Source organism: Erythrolamprus reginae, chromosome 1 (genome assembly GCF_031021105.1).
Source record: "Erythrolamprus reginae isolate rEryReg1 chromosome 1, rEryReg1.hap1, whole genome shotgun sequence".
Taxonomy (NCBI): Eukaryota; Metazoa; Chordata; class Lepidosauria; order Squamata; family Dipsadidae; genus Erythrolamprus; species Erythrolamprus reginae.
The window spans coordinates 415,367,610-415,391,765 of record NC_091950.1 but is presented as its reverse complement, the minus strand read 5'-3'; the positions used below and the strand labels follow the sequence as shown (position 1 = coordinate 415,391,765).

Sequence of the window (24,156 nt, the reverse complement as noted above, 5' to 3'; positions counted from 1 at the left end):
TGCCCTCCGTCCCCTGTCCTAATGTTTCTCTCTTGCTCGTACCATCATGTATACAAACATTGTTTTATCTTTGTGTACCACCAATACGTACTTGACAAAACAAATAAACAAAACAAGACAAAATAAATAAATATATTTCCACCACCACCATCAATAATAATAATAATAATAATAATAATAATAATAATTATTATTATTATTATTATTATTTATTGGATTTGTATGCTGCCCCTCTCCGTAGACTCGGGGCGGCTAACAACAATAATAAACGCAACATGTACAATCCAATAATAAAAACAACTACAAACCCCTATTATGAAACCAAACATACACACAAACATACCATGCATAACTTGTAATGGCCTAGGGGGAAGAGCTATTTCAACTCCCCCAGGCCTGGCGGTATAAATGAGTCTTGAGTAGTTTACGAAAGACAGGGAGGGTGGGGGCAGTTCTAATCTCCGGGGCGGAGTTGGTTCCAGAGGGCCGGGGCCGCCACAGAGAAGGCTCTTCCCCTGGGGCCCGCCAAACGACATTGTTTAGTCGACAGGACCTGGAGAAGGCCAACTCTGTGGGACCTTATCGGTTGCTGGGATTCGTGCAGTAGCAGACGGTTCCGGAGGTACTCTGGTCCATTGCCATGTAGGGCTTTAAAGGTCATGACCAACACTTTGAATTGTGACCGGAAACTGATCGGCAGCCAATGCAAGCCGACAAAGGATCCCCTTACACCACTGGTGTGAGGCCTTTCTCTTTTGAGAAGACCAAACCCTCACCTGACTGCCATTCTCTTAAAACTCAGGGGGCCTGGATGACTTCACAACTGTGTGTGTGTGAGTGTGTGTTTCTTTCTCAAGGCTGTGGCCACATCTGGCGGAGGTGACTTCAGATGGAGGCCTGCTACGATGGGTAACCGCCAACCTTGCCTCGATTGGTCAAAAACATCCCTCAAAACTCCCTTTGACTCATCCGCTTCATGTGTTTTCACACGGCTGTTGCTACTGCCGCACGGCGGCTGGCCAGGTTCAGCGCCAACAGCCCGTCTCTTAGTAACCCCCGGGTAGTTCAAGCACATACATACCCACACTCACCAAACACATTCGGAGCGGGGCGGGCGAGAGGGAGGGAGGGAGGAGGAGCCTGGGAGGTGAGCTGTCAGCTGCCAGGGCCAACCCAACACACATTCCCAAGTGCTTGCTTAAGACCAGAGGCGCCCAGCCATTCATAAGCCCTCGCAAGGAGCCAGGAGGCAGAAGCACCTTTGGAGTCAGCGCATCTCCAGGACCGGTAAGGCACGGGATGGGGGAGATGGGTCCTGTGAAAGGGGGGCAGGGGGAACCCCCAAACCAGGCAAAGCCAAAACCAAAGTCCCTCTTTCTTCTTCCCAAGGCAGCAAAGAGAGGGAGGCAAAAACTGTGTGTAGTTGTTGACAAGTGTGGTGGGATTCTGCTCCATGAGAAGCAGCTGCTTTGGCAAAGCAAGGGTGGGAGTCGAAGTAGTAGAGAGAGAGGAGGAGGAGGGAGGTGGGTTTTTTGTGGGGAGGGGGAATTGGGGGGGGGGTTAAGCTTCTCAGGTGTAAACACCATCCAGCTGTGACCCCACTCTCGCTTCTTCATTGTTTGCGGCACAAAAATTGGAATTTTGGAGTTGGGTTTGAAGTGTGTGTGTGTGTTTGGGGGGGGGGAGAAATTAAACTAATTAGACTTGATGCAAAACATGTGATTAAAGAATTTGGGAGGGGGTGGAAAAGAAGGAATAATTTGCTCTGCTGTTTTCATCCGTGCCCGTTTCTTTGTCGTGAGTTTTATTGGGAGGGGTTTTTTTTGGTGGGGGTTGATAAGGGGGACTATTTTTAGCCTTTTCTGGGGGGCGGTCACCCACCCCCCAAAGAGTCCTTTCAAGCCCCCGGTAAAGTGGCTGGAAGCTTGGGAAGATGCCATTCCTTATCTCGGGAGGACTTTTAATTCTTATTTTTATTTTGGAGGGGATTTAAAAAAAAAAGGCAGAGCGGAAAAGCAGCGACGTTTTAAAGCCCGGCCGAATTTCTCAGTCTGTCCGGCGTAAAAAGGAACAAAGAATTCAAATTATATATATGGATATATAATTTTGCAAATAACCATTAAGAAACGGAGCGTTTTGGGAGATGCTGCGTTGTTGTTTCCAAGCCACCCTGGGTTTCTCTCTCTCTCTCTCTCTTTTAGTCGAGACAACAGATGATTGTGTTTATTTGTGACTAATGCGAGTTGTTGCGGAATGGTGTGTGTGTGGTTTTTTCCCCTCCGCTGCTCTTCAGCCTCTTGACAAACTTTGCAAGGTGGTTTTACTGCGATTGTTTTTTTAAAAGCCCGCATTTTTTTTCATTCTTCCCGAGGATGTTTGTTTGGGGTTTTCGTAACGATTTGCTGATTTTTCAGATAACACCCTGTAAAGGTCAATCTTTTTGTTTTAGAGAGCGAGAGTCAAAAATAGGAAGGTGAGAAAAAAACCCTTTTATTAAGAGTCGAAGATAAGAAGGTAGAATTGATGCATTGGGTTAAAAAACATTTTATGTTGTATTGTATTTTTTGGTGGGAGGGGGGAAGAAGTCGTTAAGCCATGATGTGTTCAATATCCTCTTGCTAAGTCACAAACAATGGTTTACAAGCTAGGATGGCTAGGTTTGTTAAACCAGGCCAGAGTCACTGTGGCTTGTTTCAATGCGTGAGAAACCAGGCAAAGAGGAGAAACAACAAACCCAGATCAGGACATTAAAAGATGTTTAAGAGCACAAAGAATGGAGCATTGTAAAAATATTATTTATTTCCTAGATTTGATCATACCCTGTCTTTCATTCAATAGCTTGAGGCAGTGTGCATAGAGCTTGTTTTTGTTTTTGTTTTTAATTCAAAACAACACAAAACAACAACACAAAACAACAAGGTAGTCTGGGTTGGGAAAGAATGACTGGCTCATAGAAACATAGAAGATTGACGGCAGAAAAAGACCTCATGGTCCATCTAGTCTGCCCTTATACTATTTCCTGTATTTTATCTTAGGATGGATAGATGTTTATCCCAGGCATGTTTAAATTCAGTTCCTGTGGATTTACCAACCATGTCTTCTGGAAGTTTGTTCCAAGCATCTACTACTCTTTCAGTAAAATAATATTTTCTGATGTTGCTTCTGATCTTTCCCCAAACTAACCTCAGATTGTGCCCCCTTGTTCTTGTGTTCACTTTTCTATTAAAAATACTTCCCTCCTGAACCTTATTTAACCCTCAAAGTCACTGCATGAATCTCCAAAGCTGAGGCTAAATTCAAACCCGGGGCTTCTCACTCCTGGCCCGATACCACAACACGCCGACTTTTTTGACATGTTCTGAGTCACTTTGATTAGAGGTATTAAACTCACTTCTTTGGGGGCCGATTAGGATTACAATCCCTCGCTTCTGACTTTGTGGCTGGGGCTAATGGGATGTGGAGTCCACAGCATCTGGACAGCAGGATTGTAAACTGTAAGATGGTGGTTTGAAGATTCCTTTCAGTAGACCAGCGCCATTTACGACAGTGTTTTCTGAATTTTAAACCACTTTGAGATGTAGTGGACTTCAACTCCCAGAATCCCCCTGCCTCCATGTATTCTGGGAATTGAAGTCCATACATCTTAAAATGGCCAGGCCCGACTTATTTAGTGTATTGCTACCCTGCTTTTCAATTCCATTATGTTTTCCAAAACTGATTTAGTTTAGTTACACCAACACTCCGCAGTCTGCATTGGTTGCCGATCAGTTTCCGGTTACAATTCAAAGTGTTGGTTATGACCTATAAAGCCCTTCATGGCACCGGACCAGATTATCTCAGGGACCGCCTTCTGCTGCACGAATCCCAGCGACCAGTTAGGTCCCACAGAGTGGGCCTTCTCCGGGTCCCATCAACTAAACAATGTCATTTGGCGGGACCCAGGGGAAGAGCCTTCTCTGTGGCGGCCCCAGCCCTCTGGAACCAGCTCCCCCCAGAGATTAGAATTGCCCCCAGCCTCCTTGCCTTTCATAAGCTTCTTAAAACTCACCTCTGCCATGAGATATTCTTTCCCCCTAAGTCTTTACAATTTTATGCATGGTATGTTTGTATGTATGTTTGGTTTTATAATAAGGTTTTTTTAGTTGTTTTAGTATTGGATTGTTACATGCTGTTTTTATTACTGTTGTTAGCCGCCCCGGGTCTGCGGAGAGGGGCGGCATACAAATCAAATCATCAAATCAAATCAAATCAAATCAATCAATCAAAAGAGGCCTCTGTGTTTATTTTTATTTATTTATTTATTTCATCAAGCACGTATTAGATAACAGATAAAAGAAGACAATAGGACCAGTAGGGCAGGGATGGTAGGCACAATGGTGCACTTATGCATACAGGTCAACTGTAGACAATCTAAGGTTAAAGATTTTAAAGTTTGGGGAAGAAACCACAGAGTCAGGAAGTGAATTCTAGGCATTGACCACTCTATTTCTGAAGTCGGATTTTCTGCAGTCAAGTTTGGAGTGGTTTAAATTTAGTTTGTATCTATTAGGTGTTTTTGTGTTGTTGTGGTTGAAGGTGAAGTCACTAACAGGAAGGACATTTTGGTATATGATTTTATGAACTACAGTTATATCAGATTGGAGGTGATGCTGAGAGTCAGAACCAGCTTTAACTCAAATGGTCCTTCGCTTACAAGCATTTGTTTAGCAACCTTTTGAAGTTACAACAGCAGTGAAAAAACTGACTTGTGACCTGTTATGGGATCAAAATTCAGACAACTGACCATCAGCTTGCATTCATGACAATCACAGTGTCCTGGGGACATGGGATTGACATGGCCAGTAGTATGAATGAGTGATGATTGTACACTTGTTTTAGATTGGTTTTTAAATTTTGTATTCGTTTTTATTACATGTACTTTGGGGTATTTTATTTAATTTTTGCAGTCATTTTATTGTTGTACGCCACCCTGAATCCATCAGTGGAGGGTGGCCTAAAAATGTGAAAAATTAAAAAAATAAATTTGTGACCTCTGGATTTGTTTAGTTGTTAAGCGAACCACATGATTCGCTTAACAACGACAGCAATTTGTTTAACCACCATAGTATGTTTTGCTGTGTGAATAGTAATGAAAGATTTAAAATCTTATTAGAGTTTTAAAAAGTTTTTTAGTATATTAATTGGATTTTTAGATATGTAAGTGGCATATTGTTTTTGAGATGTTGTGAGCTGCCCTGAGTCCTCGGAGAGGGGTGGCATACAAATCCAATAAATAAATAAATAAATAAACCTCCCCCACCCCACCCCCAAAAAGGTACCTGCTTGCTTAGAATGGAAAATTCTTGCCCCAACGGTGGTCTAAAATTAAGGACTGCATCAATGCAAATATTTTTTTTCCAAATGCTGGGATCTCATGGACAACACAACTATTCTCCAAAAAGACCTTGACTTCATCTCAGATTGGTCTAACACTTGGCAACTTCAAATATCATCTAGCAAATGCTCTGTTCTCCACATCGGCAAAAAGAATCCGAACCTCGTATACAAACTAAATAAACAAAATCTGACAAACAACCCCCATGCAGTAAAACACCTTGGAATACTAATATCAAATGACCTAAGTGCCAAAGCCCACTGCAACAATATCGCCAAAAAGGCTTCTAAAATTGTCAACCTGATCCTACGTAGCTTCTGCTCCGGCAATCTCACACTACTCACCAGAGCTTACAAAACTTTTGCCAGACCCATCCTCGAATACAGTTCACTTGTCTGGAACCCACACCGAATTTCGGACATCAACACCCTAGAAAAGGTCCAACGATACTTCACCAGAAGAGCCCTTCACTCCACCACTCGAAACGGAATACCCTACGAAACTAGACTTACAATCCTGGGTCTAGAAAGCTTGGAACTACAACGCCTTAAACATGATCTAAGTATTGCCCACAAGATCATATGCTGCAACATCCTGCCTGCCAACAACTACTTCAGCTTCAACCGCAGTAACACAAGAGCACGCAATAGGTTCAAACTTAATATCAACCGCTCCAAACTTGACTGTAAAAAATATGACTTTAGCAATCGAATTGTTGAAGCGTGGAACTCATTACCAGACTCCGTGGTGTCAACCCCCAACATTTTTCCCTTAGACTTTCCATGGTTGACTTTTCCAGATTCCTTAGAGGTCAGTAAGGGGTGAGCATAAGTGTACTAGTGTGCCTTCCATCCCCTGTCCAATTGTCTCTCCTATATTTTATATATCTTCTCTCCCATCCATATATCCTTCCTCTACTCTTCATTGATGTATTCTATTCTCATATCTCTTCTTCTACCCCTTCCCTGATATTTACTACTACACGTTTTTATTCTCCTTAACTTTCAATCTGTATTGGATAAAATAAATGGTGGAGTGATGGGGAAAGATGTGGCTTGAGAAAGGCAGGGCTATTGAAACCAAAGTGTAGATCCTAAGAATGAGGATATAATGGAATAGAATAACAGAGTTGGATGGGACCTTGGAGGTCTTCTAGTCCAACCCCCTGCTGAACAGTTTGCCAAGTGACTGTTCAAAGTTACAATATTTATTTGTTTGTTTGTTTTGTCAAGTATGTAATGGTGGTATACAGAGATATAATAATATTTATATACATGATACTAGTAAGAGAGAAACATTAGGAGAAGGGACGGAAGGCACGCTAGTGCACTTATACACACCCCGCACTGACCGCTTAGGAATCGCGAGAGGTCAACAGTGGATAGTCTTAGGGTAAAATTTTGGGGGTTAGGTCTTAGGTGATGATACTACAAAGTCTGGTAGTGAGTTCCATGCACTGAAAAAGTGTCTCACAGCTCTTTTTTCACATTTATGACCATTGCAGCATCTCCATGGTCATACGTGATCAAAATTCGGACATTAGGCAACTGAACACATATACAGTATACACCAGTTGCAGTGTCCCATAATCATATGGTCCCCTTCTGCAACCTTCTGGCCAGCAAAAGTCAATAGAAAAGTCAGATTTACTTTACAACCATGTTACTACGTCAACAGCTGCAGTGATTCAATTAACAGCCGTGGCAAGAAAAGACGGCATTTTGATCCACCTGTTGAGCCCTTCCCAAGAAACTGGGATGGACAGAGGTTGATGTTTTAGGGCTGGTTGGATGTATTGTTGCAGAATGTAAGCTATTCATAGAAACATAGAAGCATAGAAGACTGACGGCAGAAAAAGACCTCATGGTCCATCTAGTCTGCCCTTATACTATTTCCTGTACTTTATCTTGCAATGGATATATGTTTATCCCAGGCATGTTTAAATTCAGTTACTGTGGATTTACCAACCACGTCTGCTGGAAGTTTGTTCCAAGGATCTACTACTCTTTCAGTAAAATAATATTTTCTCATGTTGCTTTTGATCTTTCCCCCAACTAACTTCAGATTGTGTCCGCATGTTCTTGTGCTCACTTTCTTATTAAAAACACTTCCCTCCTGAACCTTATTTAACCCTTTAACATATTTAAATGTTTCGATCATGTCCCCTCTTTCCCTTCTGTCCTCCAGACTATACAGATTGAGTTCATGAAGTCTTTCCTGATACGTTTTATGCTTAAGACCTTCCACCATTCTTGTAGCCCGTCTTTGGACCCGTTCAATTTTGTCAATATCTTTTTGTAGGTGAGGTCTCCAGAACTGAACACAGTACTCCAAATGTGGTCTCACCAGCACTCTATATAAGGGGATCACAATCTCCCTCTTCCTGCTTGTTATACCTCTAGCTATGCAGCCAAGCATCCTACGTGCTTTTCTGCACAGTAACTTCATAATAATAATAATAATAATAATAATAATAATAATAATAATAATAATGCAAAAAGATTGCACACACTGACTACAAGCATAGACATGATGCTGTGGCACAGATGATCCACTGGAACTTGTGCCGGAACTACCATTTACCAGTGGCAAAGAACTGGTGGGATCATAAGCCCGATACGTTTTATGCTTAAGACCTTCCACCATTCTTGTAGCTCGTCTTTGGACCCGTTCAATTTTGTCAATATATTCTGAGTAAAGCTGCCTTTTGCTCGCTCTAATTGTAGAAAGCAGAGAAATCTTTGTGGTGCAGCTTTTTTAACTTAGGTGGCATTTCCCCTGTAGATTGTGAATCAGTGTGCCCAGGAAATCCCAGACCTGTAGGGTAGAATGGGAAGTGTAAAAACATCCCGGAAGAAGAAAATTCCATATCATTGTTTAGGAAAGGATGCAGCTATGAGGTCATGAGGAGCTGAGTCAAAGTAGACTTCCCCTCTTTTAATGACAGTGGGGAAAAAGGTGTATTTTTCAGCGACTGTATAATACCCGAGTCAGCGTACATTTGTTTAATGAATAATGATATAATTAGACATGACAGCACCGTTCAGAAAATGGATGCTCCATCTTAGTGTTCTTCAATTTTGGAAACTATCAGCTGTGTGGATGTCAACTCCCTTTAAAGCCAGCAGGCTCCAAGAGGTGCGAACTTTCACTCAAGAATCTCTCCTAAACATGTTTCTGGGAGACCAACTCCCAGAATTCCCCAGCTGGCATGCTTTAAGATGGATGGACTTCAACTCCCAGAATTCTACAACTGGCATGCTTTAAGATGGATGGACTTCAACTCCCAGAATTCTTCAGCCGGCATGTTTTAAGATGGGTGGACTTCAACTCCCAGAATTCTTCAGCCGGCATGTTTTAAGATGGGTGGACTTCAACTCCCAGAATTCTACAGCCGGCATGTTTTAAGATGGGTGAACTTCAACTCCCAGAATTCTTCAGCCGGCATGTTTTAAGATGGGTGGACTTCAACTCCCAGAATTCTTCAGCCCGCATGTTTTAAGATGGGTGGACTTCAACTCCCAGAATTCTTCAGCCCGCATGTTTTAAGATGGGTGGACTTCAACTCCCAGAATTCTTCAGCCCGCATGTTTTAAGATGGGTGGACTTCAACTCCCAGAATTCTTCAGCTGGCATGTTTTAAGATGGGTGGACTTCAACTCCCAGAATTCCCCAGCTAGCATGTTTTAAGATGGGTGGACTTCAACTCCCAGAATTCTACAGTCGACATGTTTTAAGATGGATGGACTTCAACTCCTGGAATTCTTTAGGAAGACCTGGTGCTTGATGACCACTGAAAAGAATGTTCTGCTCTTATGCCCACAACTTCAGTGGCTTTCCTTTTTTGTACTATAATTTAAATCCTTTTAAATTTAAAGAATAGATCATTTGGGATAATTTTTTGGGTCTGTTTCTGCTTTATCCATTTTTAGTCCCATTGTAATGCTTAGTTTATGAATGTCTTAGAAACATAGAAACATAGAAGACTGACGGCAGAAAAAGACCTCATGGTCCATCTAGTCTGCCCTTATACTATTTCCTGTATTTTATCTTAGGATAGATATATGTTTATCCCAGGCATATTTAAACTCAGTTACTGTGGATTTATCTACCACTTTAATACAGATTTTGAGTTATTCGAAATGCTGTTGAAATCAAAGTTTGTTTGTTTTTTAATGCCATTTCAAAATCACTATTTTGTTTATTAAGTGAGTTATTCATGAGAAATACCACAGAGGCAATTACTTATAATAATGAACTTAAATCTCGTTAATTAGTTTCAATGCAGCTTAGTCTGGAAGTTCCCTGTGAGTTATAGGAAGGTTTTGCTTAGAAAAACAAATCAGAATATACATTTAATAAATTTAATATACTGCTGCCTAATACAGAGCTTTTATGCGCTGACCCATAATAAATCTTAACATGTTCTTTATTTTGGAGCTTGTTGAGTGACAAACTGGAAACTGGAATGGGGTGTGTTAGTGTGTCATGTGAATTAAAGTTGAATTTGTCTATGGAGATTCTCAGTCATAGACCACAGTTATCCCAATGATGCATTTTCAAAAGGAAACTACTGGACTTTGTATTTTTTTTTAAAAGACATTTCACTCTTCTCGTGCAGGAAGCTTCTTCGGTTCTGACTGAATGGTGGAGAGTGGAAGGATTTGATGACTGCAAGGAAGAGAAGTCCTTCCATCCTTCCCTGATTCAGTCAGAAACTGCTTAGAGAGGGCTGCAAATTCATCCATCCATCCATCCATCCATCCATCCATCCATCCATCCATCCATCCATCCATCCATCCATGCATTCATTCATTCATTCATTCATTCATTCATTCATTCATCCATCCATCCATCCATCCATCCATCCATCCATTCATTCTTTCATTCACTCATTCATTCATGCATTCATTCATGCAAGCCACTCCCACCTGGTCACATGGCTGGCAAGCCACTCCTACCTGGTCACATGATCGTCAAGACACACCCACAAAATAAGCCATGCCCACAGTGTGGTAGTAAAAAATTTGGCAGCCCTTCACTGGTCCTTCATTTCATCCAACTAGACCTACCCCATTCCTGCAAGCGTTCTTCATTTGTTTTAGCCTCCAGTTCCCCTAATCCTCTTTATTGCTGTTCTCTGCACTCTTTCTAGAGTCTCAAAATCATTATTTGGAATAAGGCCTGCATCTATTCTTTTCGGGCAAAGCCATAAAATTAGCATGAGGTGAAATTCAAGTACTATTTCATTATTTATTTTATTTATTTATTTATTTATTAGATTTGTATGCTGCCCCTCTCCGTAGACTCGGGGCGGCTAACAACAGTAAAAAGACAATATGAACAAATCTAATATTAAAAGTAATGTAAAAACCCTAATTTAAGAAACCAATCATACATACAGACATACCATGCATAAATTTTATAAGCCTAGGGGGAAGGAATATCTCAGTTCCCCCATGCCTGATGACAGAGGTGGGTTTCATGGAGCTTACGAAAGGCAAGGAGGGTGGGGGCAACTCTGATATCTGGGGGGAGCTGGTTCCAGAGGGTCAGGGCCGCCACAGAGAAGGCTCTTTCCCTGGGTCCCGCCAAACGACATTGTTTAGTCGACGGGACCCGGAGAAGGCCAACTCTGTGGGACCTAACTGGTCGCTGGGATTCGTGCGGCAGAAGACAGTCCCGGAGATATTATTGTGGTTTTGTCCGCCCACTGGGTCATTGATTTCAATGGACAAAAAAAAATTGAGAAAATAATCTTTGCATCACAACAGGTATTGTGAGAAGAAAATCGTGTGCAGGGAGGGGACGATATATTATTAATATTAATTAGTATTAATATTCTGCCTCCAGGCCCTTCAGGGTGTAGACTATTCTGGGTGCATACTTAAGGCAGTGCAAATTATTGCTTTCTGAAAAAGGTCTCGCATGAGCTTTTAATTAGTAGAAGGTAATGTTTCATACTGGATTCCAGAAAAACTGCCCAACAAAATCGGATGAGGTCTGAATTTATGGTTGGGGACACCAAAATTTGCCACTCAGTGCTTTACGCCTCCAGTTTCTTGTCTAGATATAGGGTGATTGGATTGAAAGCTGCAGGCTATAGAGATAGTCATTGTTGTTGTTTTGTTGTTGTTGTTGTTGTTATTGTTGTTGTTGTTATTATTATTATTATTATTATTATTATTATTATTATTATTATTATTTATTCAACTTCCATGCCGCCCAATCCCGAAGGACTCGGGGCGGCTTACAAAATAATGTAATAATAATAGAAAAAGATACAAAGCAATAAGAAGTTGAATATAATATCTAAAACTAAAAACCCCGTAATAAAAATCAATTTATTATAAACAAACATTCGTAATCACATGCATACACATCATTCATACACTTTGGTCATGAAATTACAATTCATTTAGTGACCATTCAAAGTTACAATGGAACTGAAAAATTAACACTAGTCACATTTATAATCGTTGTAACATCCCCGTGGTCACGGGATCAAAAGTCAGATGCCTGATAACTATCTATCTATCTATCTATCTATCTATCTATCTATCTATCTATCTATCTATCTATCTATCTATCTATCTATCATCTATCTATCTATCTATTAGATTTCTATGCAGTCCTTCTTGAACTGAGAGGTCATGTGAACACTGTATGACTTTCCGACAAGCAAAGTAAATGGGGAAGCCACAGTGGTACCTCTACCTAAGAACGCCTCTACTTACAAACTTTTCTAGATAAGAACCAGGTGTTCAAGATTTTTTTTGCATCTTCTCAAGAACCATTTTCCACTTACAAACCCGAGCCTCCGAAACTGTAACCGGAAAAGGCAGGGAGAAGCCTCCTTGGGGCCTCTCTAGGAATCTCCTGGGAGGAAACAGGGGCGGAAAAGGTGGAGAGAAGCATCTGCGAGGCCTCTCTAGGAATCTCCTGGGAGGAGAGAGGGCCGGAAAAGGTGGAGAGAAGCCTCCGTGGGGCCTCTTTAGGAATCTCCTGGGAGGAGAGAGGGCTGGAAAAGGAGAGAAGTCTCCGTGGGGCCTCATTTGGAATCTCCTGGGAGGAGAGAGGGCCAGAAAAGGTGGAGATAAACCTCCGTGGGGCCTCATTAGGAATCTCCTGGGAGGAGAGAGGGCTGGAAAAGGTGGAGAGAAGCCTCCATGGGGCCTCATTAGGAATCTCCTGGGAGGAGAGAGGGCCAGAAAAGGTGGAGAGAAGCCTCCGTGGGGCCTCATTAGGAATCTCCTGGGAGGAGAGAGGGCCAGAAAAGGTGGAGAGAAGCCTCCGTGGGGCCTCATTTGGAATCTCCTGGGAGGAGAGAGGGCCAGAAAAGGTGGAGAGAAGCCTCCCTGGGGCCTCCTTAGGAATCTCCTGGGAGGAAATGGCCGGAAAAGGTGGGGAGAAGCCTCTGTGGGGCCCCTCTAGGAATCTCCTGGGAGGAAACAGGGCCTCCACCCTCCCTGTGGTTTCCCCAATCGCACACATTATTTGCTTTTACATTAATTCCTATGGGGGGAAAATGCTTCTTCTTACAAACCTTTCTACTTAAGAACCTGGTCATGGAATGAATTAAGTTCGTAAGTAGAGATACCACTGTATTCTTAACAACTGCAGCAATTCACCTAACAGTTGTGGCAATTGTGGGGCAAAAAAATCGCTTAGCAACCATCTCGCTTAGCAACAGAAATTTTGGGCTGGATTCTGATTGTAGGCCAAAGATTACCCGTACTCTTCAGATCTCCCTGTGGGTTTGAAAGATGGGGGGAAAGTGAGTTTTTTTTTCGGGAATGGTGCCTTGTCTTTTCACACTACAATCTGAAACTATTTTTGGAAAACTGGAATACACAATGTGAACTCCAGGGAAGACTTCCGACCCCAAGAGTCAAAGTCATTTTGGAACAGACATTTCCTGGTTTAAATTTATCCAAACATTCCCGCACTCGTTGAAGCTTTTAATTGTAAACTTGTATTGATATGCACAGTTTAATATTTTCTTTTACAGTTTTAAAATGAAGTTATTCTCATTGGTATTACTGGCTGTGTTTTATGATTTTTAATACACCCATTGCCCTGGGAGGGGTTTTTTCTAAAGCAACCCAAACAGATGAATTTAAGAAACTGAGAATCTCTACTTGTTTTGTGGCGTTCACAGTTTTTATTTCATTTAACAGACCAGGAAAGGATACTGCTGTGAGGCTTAAATTGGGACATAGCGATATTCATCCTTCATGTAATCAGACCCCTGAGTTGAGCTGAGATATTCCACATTTAATTGAAAATGTTGTGACTTTAAATATATGCATATTTACATAAACACTTTTTCATCTCAGAAAGATCTGATTCCTTTTTTAATCAAATAGTCATTTCCCTTCTAAGATGATCTTGTCTGCAAAACTCCAGACAACCAGTAGAGAAATACAGAAAATAAGTGAATTGTGATTATGTGGGTGATTGCAATCCAGTGGTTAGCCTGTAGCCTTCGCTTCATACACTTTATAAAACAAATTTATCCTGACAAAGAAAACACATATATTTTATGTTGAAGAAAAGAGGAACAGGGTTTTTATACATATATTACCGTATTTTTCGGTATATAAAATTTGCTTGTTTGTTTGTTTGTTTGTTTGTTCATTCATTCATTCATTCATTCATTTATTTATTTATTAGATTTGTATGCCGCCCCTCTCCATAGACTCGGGGCGGCTCACAACAATAATGCACGTATTATTATTGTTGCAAGCCGCCCGGAGTCCTCCAAGAGGGGCGGCATACAAATTTAATAAATAATAGTTATAGTTATAGTTTATAGTTTATTAGATTTGTATGCCGCCCCTCTCTGAAGACTCTGGGCGGCTCACAACATAACAGTGATACAATACATTACAAATCCAATAGATTGGATTTGGACCCGTTCAATTTTATCAATATTTTTTGGTGAGGTCTCCAGAACTGAACACAGTATTATTCCAAATGTGGTCTCACCAGCGCTCTATACAGCGGGATCACAATCCCCCTCTTCCTGCTTGTTATACCTCTAGCTATGCAGCCAAGCATTCAACTTGTTTTCCCGGTATTTTTTAAAAACTGATTCTCTTCCCTAATGACTGGCTGGATAGGCATGGCTGGAGGGGGGGGGTCATGTGCAGGTGGGGATTCCACTTACCGGCCGCTACCGGTATGCTCTCTGGGACCACTGTGGGTGTGCACATGTCCGGCGGGCGTGAGTGTGCCTGCCAGTATGTGATTTGGCTTCTGCGCATGCGAGGATGCTCTTGTGTGCAAGATTTCACCTATTTTTGGTGATTTCTTTGCTTCCGCGCATGCGCAGAAGCAAAAAAATGCCCAAAATAGGCAAAATCTCATGCGCAAGAGCATCCTCGCATGAGTTTTTGCTGGCTGCGCATGTGCAGGAGCCAAATCTCATGCAGGCACAGGTGTGCCCGCATCAGGGACAAAGAGATGGGTGCACATCTCAATTTCAGCTACCGGAGCTCTGATCCCAGATGTACCAGCTGCAACCCATTACCGGTCATGTGACTGGTGAAAGTGAGTGATGTCGAGTTGCCCATGCCCATCCAGGTTTTGTGGCTTCCGGTGTTTTTTTTTCTGTGGGAAACTGGTCCAATTGGCTTTTTGAATGTTTAAGGTTGCAGACTCCCATCCCAGAAGATGGTGCAACAACTAGTCGAAAATGCCTGGAAGCTGCAGGTACAGGAAAACTGCTGACTTGGAGCCTAGAGGCATCTTGAAGAAGTGTCATCTTCCTTCTTGTCTCCTTTTTTTTTTAAACAATAGTTTTAGTTTCCTTACAGAGGAACTTTGCTGGTTGGGGATAATGGGAGTTATATAACCCCAGGAAACCGAGGCCCATTGGGCTACTAATCTCCATGTGAGGTCCTTGATGCTCACTTAGTTTGATTGTTTTCTTGCAAATGTTTCATTAACCATCATCAGCGCACCAGAATCTCCCATGGTTCTGGGACAGTCTGTTTCAAACTTAGTAAATTTAAAAATATGTGATCTTCGACTCCCACAATTCTCTAGCTAGCACCCTGGCTTGGGGAATTCTGGGAGTTGAAGTCCGCCCAACTTAACCCCCATGTTCTGTTCGATAAAACTCCCTAATGTTATGTTCCCGGGTCACCCTGACCCGGACTGAAAACTCTTCATTTAAAGAGCTAATATTTGGTCTTTTTGAAATCTTTTTTCACTTGGAAACAAGTTTGAACATTTCTGCACACATTGAAATGAAAATTGAAATGAAAAAAATTAATGCTTATTGGTTTATTTTGCTGATAAGATGTGCCCCCCCCCCGTTTTTGTGAAATATTATTCATTTCAATTTTCATATAATTGTGTGCAGAAATGTTCAGACTACTTTCCAAGTGAAAAAGGTTTTCAAATTGACCAAACATAATCACTTCAAATGAAGAGTTTTCGGTCCGGGTCAGGGTGACCCGGGAACAGAACAAGTGTGACTTTTTTTTCCAGCAAGAAAGAAACCCCCCACCCCCCAAAAAAAATTCTCATAGAGAGAACCCTTGAAATGATGAGAAGTCATGAAATTTCAAGTTTCAGATATGCAGGGAAAATTTTTTACAGGGACTCAAACTTTGATTTCGGGTCTCACAGACCCGAACAGAACAGCAGGTTTTTAAAGTTACCAAGTTTTTAAAAAACCAGTGTTCTAAGGATAGTTGCCAGCCTAAGAAACCAAGCAAACATAGTCATTTTTATCCAATTGCTATTTTAAAACGTGTGCAGATTTTTCTCGCTGCATGTTATTGTTGCTGCCAGTGTGTGAAAGATAAATATAATGAAAGATGCTCCTTCGGTTGTTTGGGGTTTATTTCTATCTCCGCCAGTCCCAGGGGTAGTGTTTGGTTCTCGTTTTGGCATAGATCCCAAGCCCTCGTGGTCTAAGGCTGAAATGTTTCTCCTCAGAGGCAAAGCTCTGTCAGGTGATGCTCGCTGGATCAAATTGCATCCCAAGGAAGAGACACACAGCCCAAGGCACACAATGCTTTTGTGGAGTGTGTGTTGCTGCGGAACAGTCAAAAGCATTGTGCAATTTTTTTGAAATGAAAAATCAAGGAGCTACAGGTGGGAGACAGTTCAATTCAATTCAATTCAATTCAATTTATTAGATTTGCATCCTGTCCCTCTCTGAAGACTCGGGGCAGCTCACAACAGTAATAAAAACAGTATAACAATAGAACAAATCTAATAATAAAATTATCTAAAAAAACCCAATAATTAAAAACCATACAGCACATACATACCAAACATAAAATATAAGAAAGCCTGGGGGAGATGTCTTAGATCCCCCATGCGTGGCAATATAGGTGGGTCTTGAGTAATTTGTGAAAGACAAGGGTGGGGACCGTCCGTTCTAATCAACTGGGGGAGTTGATTCCAGAGGGACAGGACCGCCACAGAGAAGGCTGTTCCCCTGGGGCCTGCCAAACGACATTGTTTGGTCGACAGGACCCGGAGAAGGCCAACTCTGTGGGACCTTATCGGCCGCTGGGATTTTGCGGAGAGGGGCGGCATATAAATCCAATAAATCTAAATCCAATAAATCTAACTGAGATATCCCCCAGGCTTATTCAGTTTACGCATGGTATGATTGTGTTTTATGGTTCCAATGTTGGGTTTTAGAATGTTTTTAATATTAGATTTGTTAAACTGTCACTATTTTGTTGTGAGCTGCCCTGAGTCTACGGAGAGGGGCGGCATACAAATCTAATAAATAATAATAATATTTATTTATTTATTATTTTATTTATTTATTAGATTTGTATGCCGCCCCTCTCCGAAGACTCGGGGCGGCTAACAACAATATAAAAAGACAATGTAAACAAATCTAATATTAAAAGACAATCTAAAAAAACCCAATTTAAAGAACCAATCATACATACAAACATACCATGTATAAATTCTATAAGCCTAGGGGGAAGGGAAATTTCAATTCCCCCATGCCTGACGACAGAGGTGGGTTTTAAGAAGTTTACGAAAGGCAAGGAGGGTGGGGGCAGTTCTAATCTTCGGGGGGAGCTGGTTCCAGACGGTTAGGGCCGCCACAGAGAAGGCTCTTCCCCTGGGTCCCGCCAAATGGCATTGCTTAGTCGACGGGACCTGGAGAAGGCCAACTCTGTGGGACCTAACTGGTCGCTGGGATTTGTGCGGCTCGCTGGGATTTGTGCGGCAACACGAAGAACACGAACAACAACAACAACAACAACAATAATAATAATAACAACAACAACTCTGGAAACAAACTGACAGCCAATGCAGAGCGTGGAGTGTTGGAGAGACGTGGGCCTGCCTTTAACTTATTAACTTAACAATTTGCAGTGATTCACGTAACAAAGCATTGGCAAGAAAGATCATAAAATGGGTCACAAATCACTTAACAACTGTCTCATTTAGCAACATAACATTTGGGCTCAGTTGTGGTCTGAGCCCTATCTACATTTTCTGGTTTGCATCTATCAGGGCTCCCCAAAGTTGGCAACTTTAAGAGGGGTGGATTTCAACTCTAAGAATTCTGGGAGTTGAAGTCCACCAGTCTTAAAGTTGCCAGGTTTGAAGACTTCTGACCTAGGAGAAAGGGAGGCTGGTGATGTGGTTATGTGAAGTTGCTTTCATCATTTTACCTCCCTGCAAGCATTGCTGGTGGCCTCCATGTGTGGCATGCAATCCTGAAATGAACACTAAACCCTCCACATTTGGGTTGTGTTCACACAACAGGCTTAAACAAATAAGTTATAATCCTAGAGCGGCATTTCTCAACTTTGGCGACTTTCAAATGTGTGGACTTGTGGAATTCCCCAGCTAGAATGAGGAATTCTGGGAGTTGAAGTCCACCTGGCCAAAGACTGATTTAGAAGTATAAGCAAAGTTGTTTCCCTCAGGTGTCTTGGAAAGTGGTCAAAAAAGTCAAGATGGCGGCCACATAATCAATTGTAAAGCTGCCATCTGGGTCTTTTGAACCACATGAAGACCCCTGGGGTCTCTTAAGCTTCAAAAACGAAGGTTTATTTCAGATTCTTCTTAGCCAAGCTGGTTATGTAGACAGCATGCAAAGCAAAAACTGGAAATAAAATTAAAGCCCAGAGGAGAAAAGGGCGATTCATAATATCATGGTTTAGTCTGGCTCCTCCCAATCACGGTTTAAATTAGAAACATAGAAACATAGAAGACTGATGGCAGAAAAAGACCTCATGATCCATCTCGTCTGCCCTTATACTATTTCCTGTACTTTTATCTTAGGATGGATATATGTTTATCCCAGGCATGCTTAAATTCAGCTACTGTGGATTTACCAACCACGTCTGCTGGAAGTTTGTTCCAAGGATCTACTACTCTTTCAGTGAAATAATATTTTCTCCCGTTGCTTTTGACCTTTCCCCCAACTAACTTCAAATTGTGTCCCCTTGTTCTTGTGTTCACTTTCCTATTAAAAACACTTCCCTCCTGAACCTTATTTAACCCTTTGACATATTTAAATGTTTCGATCATGTCCCCCCTTTTCCTTCTGTCTTCCAGACTATACAGATTGAGTTCATGAAGTCTTTCCTGATACGTTTCATGCTTAAGACCTTCCACCATTCTTGTAGCCCGTCTTTGGACCCGTTCAATTTTGTCAATATCTTTTTGTAGGTGAGGTCTCCAGAACTGAACACAGTATTCCAAATGTGGTCTCACCAGCGCTCTATATAAGGGGATCACAATCTCCCTCTTTCTGCTTGGTATACCTCTAGCTATGCAGCCAAGCATCCTTCTTGCTTTTCCTACTGCCTGACCGTTATTATCCATATGAAGTTGATTTAATTAACTATCAAGATTTGGAGGGTTAATAAAAATTTGAAGCAACTTTTTGTCCCTGGCTCAGCTCAAATATTTGAGCGGATAAATAATTTAGAATATTGATTGATTGATTGATTGATTGATTGTTAGAGTTGAAAGGGACCATGACGGCCATCGAGTTCAACCCCCTGCCCAAGCAGGAACCCTATGGTACACCAGTCAAGTGGTAGTTCAATATTCTCTTAAAAATGTCCAGAGTGTTGGAGTTCACAACGTCCACTGGTAGGTTGTTCCATTGGTTGATCGCTCTGACTGTCAGGAAGTTCCTCCTTATCTCCATGTTGAATCTCTCCTTGGTCAGCTTCCAACCGTTGTTCCTCGTCCGGCCCTCTGGTGCCCTGAAGAATAAAGTGATCCCCTCCTCTCTATGACATCCCCTCGTATACTTGTAGACTGCTATCATGTCCGCTCTGGCCCTCCTTTTCTCTAGGCTATCCATGCCCAGTTCCCGCAGTCTCTCTTCGTAATAGAATAGAATAGAATCATGAAAGATAGAAACCCAACAGATTTAATATTGAGGTATCAAAATAGCAATAGCACTTAGACTTATGAATCGCTTCCTAGTGCTTTTACAGCCCTCTCTAAGGGGTTTACAGAGTCAGCGTATCACCCCAACAATCTGGGTCCACATTTTACCCACCTCGGAAGGATGGACGGCTGAGTCAACCTTGAGCCTGGTGAGATTTGAACTACAGCCAGCAGTCAGCAGAGGTAGCTTGAGTACTGTACTCTCTCTATCCATTGCGTCACCAAGCTCGAAAATCACCTGGCTTAGGTGTTTCTTTGACAAATGAGTTAAAATTAAGCTGAAACAAAACACTTGAAGCCACCTTGAAATTGTTGTGGTTCCGTCTGAGGCCCCTCCGGGAACGGCTGACCTTCTGTCGGTTTCCAGCTCAGAGGGAGAGGCTGAGGAACAGGAGGTGCAGACAGACGAGGAGGAGGAATCCCAGGCTGAAGAAGAGGGAGGACAGCCAGAGTCCCACCAGGGGGAGCTCTCCCCAGCAAGCAGCCTGGATTCCTTAGAGGAAAGTGCACAAGCCATAATTGATCTGCGACAAAGAAGAGCTACTCAGAGACGGAATCAATTGGCTAAATACTTTCAGCATTAAAGTGGCAACAGCTGGGTTTGGGTGTGGTGCTCTTGGGAAAGGCTAAAAGGCAGACCCACCCTTCCTGGCTTGTGGAGTTTTATCTTTGAGAGTCGTGGGACCTGACTGTGAACTTTGGCGTCTTGGAATCCTGGTTTGTGCCTTTGACTATTGAAACCTTGGGGGGGGGGGGTGCCAGCAAGAAGCTTGCTGTATTGACTGGACATCAGGACCCTGCTGTACCGTATTATATCCTGTCTGTTGGGAAGAACAGGTTTTCCTCTGTGCTTATTTTTTCCAGTTATAAAATACTTTTGGCTTTTACCAGAGTGTCTGGCTGTTTTTTCCAGTTGGTGTTGAGGTCTGGGGGAACCCAGACAGAACAGAAATTCTGTAATCTTTTTGCTTTCCAGGGAAGGCTTAGAATAATTATCACTCGGGATAAACAGTTTTGCCAAATGTCCCGGGCAGCAGCCCACCCGTGGTTGTGCCTATGCGCAGGGGCAATGCAGGGACTGTGCATGCATGGGGGGGAGGGAATGGGTTTGAGCACCTGCACACCCTTTCGGCACGTGAACCAAAAAAGGTTCACCATCACTGCCATAAAACGTTGCCAAGGTTGAACACCCTTGGCTTACAATTCTTCTTTTTTCCTGGTGTCCCTTTTAAGTTGAAAGAACAAACGTGTTAAGAGAGAGCGAATTAAACGAATTGAGCAGAGGCAGGCAGGTCAGTCTGGTGGCAGTGCACAGCAGGCAGGTAGCCGTAGCTGATGATGTCCTCCTGGATAAAAATAGCACCTTGTTTTTCTTTGAGAAAAGCTGAAATGTCCGTACATTAAGACAATGAACGAGAACAGCGGGGAGCTAGGGAGGAGGATGTCAAATTATTAACCCAAATCTGAGCTCACTCTATAGAAACAAAGAAACATAGAAGATTGATGGCAGAAAAAGACCTCAGGGTCCATCTCGTCTGCCCTTACACCATGTCCTGTATTTTATCTTACAATGGATATATGTTTATCCCAGATATGTTTAAATTCAGTTACTGTGGATTTACCAACCACATCTGCTGGAAGTTTGTTCCAAGCATCTACTACTCTTTCAGTCAAATAATATTTTCTCACGTTGCTTCTGATCTTTCCCCCAACTAAGATTGTGCCCCCTTGTTCTTGTGTTCACTTTCCTATTAAAAACACTTCTCTCCTGAACCTTATTTAACCCTTTAACATATTTAAAAGTCCCCCCCTTTCCCTTCTGTCCTCCAGACTATACAGATTGAATTCATGAAGTCTTTCCTGACAAGTTTTGTGCTTAAGACCTTCCACCATTTTTGTAGTCCGTCTGTGGACCTGTTCAATTTTATCAATATCTTTTTGTATGTATCTTTATTTATTCCAAAATGTATATATTTCCTTATTTGATGGGTATCAAACCCAAGAGATCTGGCCCACGAGGCCACCCTGGAAACAGCAAAAGGACTGGTCTGCAGTGCTTCTGCCAGTGAAAACAGAGCTTGGGAGGGCCTTGTGTGGCCTTCCTGAGGTTCATTTTTCTCTGGCAGAGGGTTGCAGGAGGCTGTGGCAGCCGAAAACGGAGCGTGGGAGTCCGTTTTATTTATTTATTTATTAGATTTGTATGACGCCCCTCTCCGTAGACTCGGGGCGGCTCACAATACAATAAAACAGTTCATGACAAATCTAATAATTTACAATTTAAAATATTTTTAAAAACCCATTATTAAAAAGACATACATACAAACAAACAAACATACCATACATAAATTATATAGGCCCGGGGGAAATCTCTCAATTCCCCCATGCCTGACAACAAAAGTGGGTTTTGAGAAGTTTATTTATTTTATTTATTTATTATTTAAATTTGTATGCCGCCCCTCTCCGCAGACTCGGAGCGTTTACGAAAGGCAAGGAGGGTAGGGGCAGTTCTAATCTCTGGGGGGAGCTGGTTCCAGAGAGTCGGGGCCGCCACAGAGAAGGCTCTTCCCCTGGGGCCCACCAAATGACATTATTTAGTTGACGGGACCCGGAGAAGGCCCACTCTGTGGGACCTAATGGGTCACTGGGATTCGTGCAGCAGAAGGCGGTCTCGGAAATATTCTGGTCCGATGCCATGAAGGGCTTTATAGGTCATAACCAACACTTTGAATTGTGACTGGAAACTGATCGGCAACCAATGCAGACTGCGGAGTGTTGGTGTAACATGGGCATACCTTGGGAAGCCCATGATTGCTCTCGTAGTTGCATTCTGCACGATCTGAAGTTTCCGAACACCTTTCAAAGGTAGCCCCATGTAGAGAGCATTACAGTAGTCGAACCTCGAGGTTTTCTCTTGCAGAAGACAGGCCTCCATATTATATTATTATGATAATAATACTAATATAGACAGATTAATGGCTGTTTTCCTGTGTGCAGACATGATCTAAAGTCAATCTTCTTCTACATTTGGCAGGTGAAAGGTGAAACACGACGTGGCACATCCATCTGGTATGAAAATCTGAGCCAGCCGGGCATCTTTTCTATGACGGCGCGAAGACACTACACGCTCCCCCGAACTCTCTTAACACCTCGCTTTTACTCCGAAGGGACGATGTCGGGCATTGCCCAGATAACCCCCTTCCTGTACCTCAGCAAAGGCAGCGTCGCCTCCAACCGCCAGCTGCTCTTGTCTCGCGGGATCACCTGCATCATCAACGCCACCGTCGAACTCCCAAACCTCAACTTCCCCGACTTTGAGTACGTCCGTGTGCCCGTGGCCGATATACCCAGCGCGCCGATTTCTCTTTACTTCGACAGCGTGGCGGACAAGATCCAGAGCGTGGCCCGGAAGAACGGCGTGACTTTGGTCCACTGTGCGGCCGGGGTGAGCCGATCGGCCACGCTGTGCATCGCCTACCTGATGAAGTACCAAAACGTCACCCTGTACGAGGCCTACAACTGGGTGAAATCGAGGCGCCCGGTCATACGGCCGAACGTGGGTTTCTGGAGGCAGCTGATAGAGTATGAATGGGAGCTGTATGGCCGGAACAGCGTGAAAATGGTGCAAACTCCTTATGGGACGATGCCCGATGTTTACGCCAGGGTAGGGAGGGTCTTCATGCCTTACTGGGGGATCTGAAATTGGAGCAGGAGGTGGCGAGGCACTTCTAAACTGGCCAGATCAGAGGGAAGTTCCCCCTCTTGTTTGGGAAGCATCCCACCTCTTGGCTCCAGCTTCTTTTGGGTCAGCCGATCCTTGGAAGCATCTTCAAAAGCACTAAACCAGCAACCTCTTCATCAAGGGGGCCTTAAAACCTACATCCTGCAGAATCACTTTTGTGAGGATCCGTAAAAATGGACTCTGCAAATTCACGCCAAGGAGAATTCGCAACGTCCAATCACTTAAAACGGGGGAAAGTAACGATGCACCTGGTTAGCTATCGGGATCATGGAGGATTAATTATGATGATTATTTTCACTTGTAATAAATGCTTTCTTGGCAAACCATCTAAGAAGGAGGGACCATAACTCTGTACCGTGTGGGATTAAAAAAAAAACACAGCGAAAATAATAACGGTCCATCTCCGAATAGAGAGCAAATGGTTAAACGTTAAGTATTTAGTCAGAAAGATCTTCCATTCCTTTCTGTTAATGTATAGCCGAACTTTTGAATTTCAGTTTAGGGGGGGTGAAAATCAGGGTAGGGGAAACTATCAGCTGGACAATCTGCCACAAATAAAATGATTTAGAGAATTCAAAAATTGTGTCGTATTTTTTTCTTTCTTTCTTACCATTTGTTGTGATTCAGCCTCAGG

General features: G+C 42.7%; 1 protein-coding gene across 2 annotated transcripts; it reads left to right on the top strand.

The window, feature by feature from the left end:
* The first annotated feature begins 801 nt into the window (after positions 1 to 801).
* On the top strand, positions 802 to 24,102 carry DUSP14 (dual specificity phosphatase 14). Of its 2 annotated transcripts, none has more exons than XM_070735288.1 (2): positions 802 to 1,287; positions 22,815 to 24,102. In XM_070735288.1, exon 2 carries the CDS (start codon positions 22,884 to 22,886, stop codon positions 23,478 to 23,480), a length of 597 nt encoding a protein of 198 aa, XP_070591389.1. In that variant the 5' UTR covers positions 802 to 1,287; positions 22,815 to 22,883; the 3' UTR covers positions 23,481 to 24,102. The 2 variants fall into 2 exon arrangements, with proteins under 2 accessions (XP_070591389.1, XP_070591388.1); XM_070735287.1 differs by lacking the exon at positions 802 to 1,287 and adding an exon at positions 1,739 to 1,797.
* Positions 24,103 to 24,156: the final 54 nt, after the last annotated feature.

Excerpts from the sequence above, each read along its gene's own strand:
- DUSP14 (XM_070735288.1), top strand. The coding sequence starts at position 22,884 with ATGACGGCGCGAAGACACTACACGCTCCCCCGAACTCTCTTAACACCT.